At 45.9% G+C, this 7,591-nt stretch overlaps 1 protein-coding gene across 1 annotated transcript; it reads right to left on the reverse strand.

Annotated features, from left to right (window-relative positions):
- Positions 1-239: 239 nt before the first annotated feature.
- Positions 240-3,323, reverse strand: LOC131898621 (paired immunoglobulin-like type 2 receptor beta-2). The gene is made up of 3 exons (XM_059249810.1): positions 3,242-3,323; positions 2,543-2,929; positions 240-433 (listed from the first exon to the last, which is right to left on the reverse strand). The coding sequence occupies exons 1-3, from the start codon at positions 3,288-3,290 to the stop codon at positions 240-242; spliced, it is 630 nt and encodes a 209-aa protein (XP_059105793.1). The 5' UTR covers positions 3,291-3,323.
- Positions 3,324-7,591: the final 4,268 nt, after the last annotated feature.

A 7,591-nucleotide genomic window follows, 5' to 3' on the forward strand; every position in this document is an offset into this window, starting at 1 on the left:
GCATGATCTCAGACATCCCCATATTCACTTGATATCCTTAGGGGCAGGCTCTGTGTTCATCTGCACCTGATCCAGCTGGTCTCTAAAGAAAGTAGGAGACAATTCAGTCCTTGTTTAATTAAGTCGCATTCCTGTCCTTCTGTTCTCTTTACTTTTCCCTGCACATCTTTACCTTTCTCCATGTCCCACAGCTGAGAAACTCAGAGGGGAAGCTCAGATGAGAGCCTGTCCTGGACCACTTACCTTTGCTTCCACCAGAGGAAGACCATCAACACATAGACGGGGGTTATGAGCACAGCCGTGGCCACCACCACCCCGACCGTGGCTCCCAGGTTCACAAGTGAAGGATTCCTCTGGTCCTCTGTGTCCTCCAGACCAGCTGTGGTGACTGTAGAGGTGATCATGGAGGGGCTCTGCATGGTGGTCCTGATGGCTGAGGAGAGATGAGGAGTGAGCAGATCCCCCTGGATGAGGGAGGGATGGGGTGAGTGTCACATCCTATCTCCTCTGTGGGATGTGAGATGGGGAACAGCTGTTAGAAGTTCACAGAGAGGGAACACATGCTGAAGGCTGAGACTCCAGGAGAACAAGCTCAAATGTCTACTCTCCACCTGTCCTGGAGGTGTGTCCTCAGATCGTCATCTGGTCACAGATAATTATGCCATAGAAATACAGTTTTTTTGTCACAGATGTATGTAACATGCAGACATGTCACAGTCCACAGAGTGTTGACTGCTTGTTGCCTCAGAACCCGAGTTTCATCCCTAATAGTCATGTAGAGAGTTGGATAAACTTGTCATGGCCTTTAATCTTAGCCCTAGGGGCAGAGGCAGGAGATCTTTGTGAGTTCAAAGCCAGCCTCATCTATGTGCAGAGTTTCACACCAAAGAGGGCTAGTGAGCTGTAATCCCAGCACTTGAAGCTAGTGAGAGACCCTGTCTCAAAATAAGGGAAGGACGGAAGGACACCTGAAGTTGTCCTCTGGCCTACATATGCACGTGAAGAAATATGAACATTAATACACACGCACACACACACACACACCTGGAGTAACAGACTTACATGTTCACACACAGAGAATACATAAAAATATATAACAGAAAATACATAATTTTAGCCATAAGTGTACAGCTCAGTGCAGGACAGAGTACATTCATTTGCTCTACAAACATCACTGTTATTAATTTCCATAAGTTACCTATTTTGAAACACTAGACCAACAGTTCCTAACCTGTTGTTCACTGTCCCCATAGTGATGAATATAAGACATCCTGCATATCAGATATTTACAATATCAAAATCACAGTTATGAAAGAGGAATTAAAATAATGGTGAAGGGTGGTCGTTACAACATGAGGAACTGTATTAAAGAGTCTCTGCATTAGGAAGGTTGAGAATCACTACCCTAGACCCAAGAAACAGCTTCTTTCTCTCCCTTCCTGGAGCCCTGGCAGCTGCTGGTTGACATTACATCCGGTCAACAGGGTGGTCATAGAGACTGTGCAGAGAACTGTGCTGTGGGCATCCTCTCACAGGGTGGCTTTAATCCAGTCAAGAGCCACTGCTGGATATGGTGGCAGCTGACTCTAATCTCAGCACTTGGGAGGCAGAAGCAGGTAGATTTCTGTGAGTTCCAGAATAACTAGGGCTAAATGGTGAGACCCTGTCTTATAAAAACTAAAATACTAAAATATAAAAAAAAAAGCCACATGCAAGACTGTGATCAACAACTAAGCACAGAGTCTCCCAGCTGTTGCAGGGCCATGGGAGAAGCACAGGTGTAACAGTCACAGAGTGACGAGGCTGGACCTCAGTGCTCCCTGTGCATGGGACTGCGGTTACTTCTGCTGCAGAGGAGAGGCAAGGGTCAGAAGACAGAGCAGCCACATCATGAAAATGGGAACATTATTTCCCAAGAGCCTTGGAGCTTGTGTGGGAGAGGTGAGGGTAAGAAGGTAAGGAAGGAGAGAGGGCGGTTGTGAAAGTGGAGGAGACAGGGAGTTGTGTAGAAAGAGGTGAGGGATGTGTGCTGAGGAGCTAGGAGGGAAAATGGGGGGCTGTGGTGACAGGTGGCAGTTTACACGTGGACCAGAGGACTCCAAGAACATCCAATGGGCACTTGCTATTTGTTCTGGGCTTAGTTTGGAACTGTGTGGAGATGCTCCATACAGGGACTCAGGGGAGCCCTGCCTCAGGACCAAGTGAGTCAGTTACATCCTGGAGAAGTCACTCAATTGAGGTCCTGGAGAAGTGGCCTGGCCTGCAGTGTTAGTTTGGGACAGGTAGGGGGTAAATTGACTGGGGTGGGGGGCAGGCTGAATCCTAAAGAGGGCATAGGGTTCCGTCTTCAAAGAAAATGACAGACAAGGTCAGAGGAGGCAGCAAAGGCTTGTCACAACAACAAGGGAAAGATCTGTTGGCAGAGGCCTGGACAGAGCCAAGGTAAAGGAATATAAAAGAAAGCTCAGAGTCATGGAGCCTGAGGGGACATCTAAGGGACAAGGAAGCCAGAAGCATCAAAGCCAGAGCCAGTGTGGCTCACCATGTGTGACGGTCAGCTGGGTCCCTTCAATTGACTGCAAACCCTTCATGCCTTCTGTTGTGTTCAGTTGAACTTGGCAAAAGTACTTTGTCTGGTCCTTCTCCTTCAAGTTCAGGATTTTGAGGACTCCAGATGTCTGAGGCTGTGTCCAGTTCAGGAAGAGCCGGTTCTTGAAATGCTCATGTGTGTAACCTGAGGAGGAGTTGTAGATAAATTCACCAAGGAGGTGTTGCCATTTCCAGAGAATCCTCATCTGTGGATTCTGTGCCATCTCCCAGGGGAAGGAGAAGGAGAAGGGGATCTCGATGGAGCCGCCTTGGACACCAGAGAGGTGTGCTGATTGGTTGACTCCAAAGGTACTTTTTTTCTTGGATCCTGGTGAGTGACCTGGGAAGGATGGGAGAATCTGAAGTCTGCAGAGAATGGAAAGGATGACTCAGAGCTTCCTGACCCTTGACCCACAGGCGGGTGTGGGACACAGGGCAGGACTGTCCTTATGTCCCACTGTCCTATATGGGACAGGACAGACAAGGAAAGGTTGGACTGGACACACTCTGAGGATGAGCTCTCTCTCAGGACAGTCTATCTCTCTGGCTCCTCTAGCAGACACCTGTCCACATGACAGCCTGCTCTTCCCAGCCCCACTGGCCCCTCCTGTGGTTAGGGCAGAGTCCCTGCTAACAAGGTCCCCAAACTCACCAGCTTGCAGACATGCAGCTGACAGCAGCAGAAGCAGGATCCAAGCCATGGCCTTATTCCCTCCAGGAAGTGAGACCAGCAGAGCCACCAGGCAGGAGAGGAGCCCTGTGCAGGAACAATGGGGTGCTCAGGAGTCAGGAAGAATCGGGGTAAAGGGGCACACAACCCCTGAGTCTTCTCATGTGGAGGACAGATGGAGGAGGACCTCCCCATCTCCACCTCCTTGTGACCAGCAACTTCTTTCATGATTCTGCCTTCTTCCTTCCCTCATTGCAGAACATCCTTCCTTGTGGTCACTGACAGGATAGCCATGCCCTTGAGCCCAGATCCCATTTTTGCCAGGAAGATATGCAATTGACTGTAGATGAAATTCTAAACAGTCTTATTAAAAGAAACACAGAACCAAATACAGAGTTAAAGCCTAAGCGATCAGAGCAAGAGCCACGACTACCTTTAGCTTACCACTTGCTGTCATCCTTCCCCTGAGAGAGAGACCTTCTTCCCGTGTGTGTTGTCTTTTATTGCTTTCACGTTCTGCCTTCTCATTGGCTCTAAGCCCAGCCACATGACTTCCTCGTCACTGCCTGTCTATACAGACCTCCTGGTCTCTATGGTTGGTACTGGGATTAAAGACTCAAGGGTCACCACACTTGGCTGTGTCCTTGACCACACAGAGACTCTGCCTGCCATGTGATCGGATTAAGGGCAAGGGCTACCACCACCTGACTTCTATTCCTGGCTCGCTAATGACCTCTGATCTCCAGGCAAACTTTATTTATTAACATACAAATAAAATCATATTTCAGCACAATTAAAATATCACCACCTTTCCCGTATTATTCTAATAAAAAGAAAAAAGATTAGAAAAAGTTATAACTAATATAAGAAAAACTATATACAATAAGTACATTAACTATATACAATATATACAAGCAATAAATACCTAAACCATGTCTAGTCCATTTGCATTTGACGAACTCAGAGAAAATATTCCATTGTCTATCCTATGTTGGTAAGTCCAAAATGTACCTGATTGACTTTATATTCTAACTTATATTACTAACAGAGAACTATCTTATAATGTATTCCAAATTTATACACTTTACACATCTTAGTGAGTTTCTTTTGTGAAATTCTTAACAAGGAAAACTATAACTATAACTATCTAATATTCAACTTACTATAACTATAACTATCTAATCTTCAATGCCCTCAGAGACCCAAGAAGGAAATTATATTACCTAAAAAACCAGGAAGTGCATGTAAGCAGCTTCCAAAAAAAATGTGAGTTGACAGAAACAGCCAACTGCCTGGACAGTCACCCAAGATTTCTCTGCAACATTGGGGCATCATCTTCAGCCTATAGGCTTAGCATATCTGACAGACTCAACTGTGAAGCAAGATGTACACAAGGCCTACAGTTCAACCTCACATTCGGTAAGAGTAGTTCATGTACCAGAAACACCTGAATTCCACTAGTGTCCTATCATGATTCAGGATTTTAAATTCTGGAAATTGTTGATGTTTTTGAAATTCAGCTGTCCATTCTTCTTGGCTTGTGATTGTGGCTTTAGCAACAGGCATCCTCTGAGGCCTGGACCATATGGCACCATCACGGAAGTGGCCTTTGCAATCCGGAAAAGGTACAGTGCCCCTTTCTTCAAAGGCAGCTGTACAGGCAGGGGACTGATGGCTTCTGATGTGCAGTGGAACAGTAGCTGAAACAGTTATTCTTGAAAGAGTAATTAAGCTGACAGAGTCTAACCTCTCAATGGTAGACTGGCATTTAATAAAAGAGTTGAAGCCACCCACAAGCCGAGAAGAACGGGATGCCGAGATGAAGCTCAGAGCAGCAATGTGTCACTGATGACATATTGCCTGGAACATCTCTGAGAGTGGACACAGCTGATCTGTGACTGGGGTGGTGGCATGAGAGGTTGGGGCAGAGGCTGTGGTGACCTCAGGGCTGGTTCTGCAGGAGGGTCATCTCACCTTTCCCCATGACATGGATCCATCAGCTCCCCGTAGGACAGGAAGACAAGATTGGACCAGAGGAAGTGGCATCATTTTCCCTGAGTGACATGTGCAGAGGCGACTTCCCATTTCCTTAGATTCCTGCATGGATTGCTTTCTCCATGCTTCCCTGCAGGGGGCTGTGCAGCTGCCTCTGTCACATTTGCTTTTTTTTTTTTTTTTTTTTTTTTTTACAATCCCCATTGTCCTCAGATCCCTTGACCTGAGCCAGACACAAACTCTCATAGCCTAACTCCCAGCTGCCCAAGGACACATTTGTATATTCATTGCACCTTTGGCCTGTCCATGGCACAGAATCTTTTTTTTTTTTTTTTTTTTTTTTTTTTTTTTTTTTTTTTTTTGGTTTTTCAAGACAGGGTTTCTCTGTGAGCTTTGGTGCTTGTCCTCAAACTCACTTTGTAGCCTGTGCTGGCCTCAAACTCACAGAGATCTGCCTGCCTCTGCCTCCTGAGTGCTGGGATTAAAGGCATGCAACACTGCCCAGCAAGGCACAGAATCTTAAGGATGAATTGGCCACAGTTTTACAGTCATTCAGGACAGGGGACAAGGCTATTGTACTTTTACAAGGGCTCTTTTTTCTTTTTTTCTGGCGGGCGGTGGTGTCTCATACAACCCAAGCTGGGCCTTGAACATGTTATGTAGCCAAGGATGACCTTAAACTCCTACAGATCTTCTTCTCTGTCCTCCCAAGTGTGACAGGTGTGACAGGGGTGACAGGTGTGCCCCATTTGTGCCCCATTATCTCAGGCTAGATATTGATCCTAGGGTTCTGTGTGTGCCAGGCAGGTAAGTACTCTACTAGATGAACCACATCTTTATCTTCAGTGAGGTCTGAGAGTGTGTTCTTCTAGTCATGATTATTCACCTCCAGGACTTACTGGCTTTGCCCTACTGTCTGGAATCTGTGAGTAAAACTTCAACAATTTCTAAGTCACCAAGGAGAGGCTAGACCCGATGAGGTGGCCATATGTCAGGTGCTGGTCCCCAGCCTTTTTACACAACTGGGTCTGGTTGGTTCTTCAGGATCCCAGCTGCCCCTTGTGCTCAGTCTCACTGCTGCCACCTGCTGGACCCTGAATCCCAAGTCATGGGCTCTGTTCTAGTTTCAAGTCCTCAGTTGAATCCCCATAGGGACCCTGCTGTGGGATGATTTCTGTCCAGGATGCTGTAAACAGTCTCCTGTAATGCCAACCCTGTTTCACCCAACAGCAGTGACTGGGCCCTGGAGCCATGATGCTTTCACAGGGGGAGGGGCACTTTCTGTGGAAGAGCAGCCTGGGGATGTGGTGTGCACACATGGGGCTTTTGTATACATATGAGGCCATAAAATACCTCTTCGGTTCTGCAGAAAGAAGATCAAGTGTCTTATCTTACTGCAGAATCATTTTAGTTAATAAATTCATCAATTGACAATTCTGAACCTATTTTCCTGGTATGTCAATGGTCATATAGTGAGCCTTTTTGTCCCCTATGACAGGGAGTTTCTTTTTGACCCAGAATTTCAATCTATTTTGGGCAGGGAGTATGAGACATCCTATTCTCTTCTGGAACTGCTTTGAGCTGACACTGAGGTGTTGTTGTCAGGGCCCAGAAATGTCAAAAGGCTAGTCAAAGGCTGGGCAATGGAGCATTTGTCAGGAGCTTGTGGTTATCTGACCCAGCTGTTGAGACAAGGATCAGTCACATTGGCTGGGCTGGTTCACATCTGCTCTCCACAAGTCCAGAGACCATAGTCATTGGGGCAGTGTAGTCAGCAACTGAAGCTTGGAGGTGACTGCCAGCCAAATGGAAACCCGTTGAGACAAATTTAAACTAGGAACAGAAGTTAAAATTTGTGAACTTATTTGGAAGTTTCAGGTCCATAATCTGAGTAATTGGGAAGGTCAGGAGTCCCAAGACCAGAAGAGAGAAAAATACCATTCTTAGGAATAAACAAGTGGGGAAAATTTAAGCTGTACTTAATTGGAGTCCTTTTTACCTCTATTTAGAGGATCCAAGTTTTGTGACTCTTTTTAATCCTCTGAGGCCTATATGAATTATCTTACAAAATGACATAAAAGTTTTAGATGCATTAGTATTACCAATCTGTACCGAAATCCATGTCATAGACAAAGCAGGTAATGAGAATCTGTAAAACAGCAGAAGTGGACTCAGACCTTTTCTGAATCCTAGCAAAAACTACAGATTTGGGTTAAAAACATGTGCATTTTCCTTCTGATCAGACATCCAGGTGAAGATTAGACAGAGATTTCTTTGGCCTGATGACAAGCACTTTTAAGTTTATATTTAGATGACAACCAAACTAAATCTAAAATG

The sequence above is a fragment of the Peromyscus eremicus genome, chromosome 23 (assembly GCF_949786415.1).
Source record: "Peromyscus eremicus chromosome 23, PerEre_H2_v1, whole genome shotgun sequence".
NCBI lineage: Eukaryota > Metazoa > Chordata > Mammalia > Rodentia > Cricetidae > Peromyscus > Peromyscus eremicus.

Excerpts from the sequence above, each read along its gene's own strand:
- LOC131898621 (XM_059249810.1), bottom strand. The coding sequence starts at position 3,290 with ATGGCTTGGATCCTGCTTCTGCTGCTGTCAGCTGCATGTCTGCAAGCT. Across the intron at positions 2,930-3,241 it reads AGCTGCATGTCTGCAAGCTG|GTCACTCACCAGGATCCAAG; the intron begins GTGAGTTTGGGG and ends CATCCTTCCCAG. Across the intron at positions 434-2,542 it reads CCAGCTGACCGTCACACATG|CCATCAGGACCACCATGCAG; the intron begins GTGAGCCACACT and ends ATCTCTCCTCAG.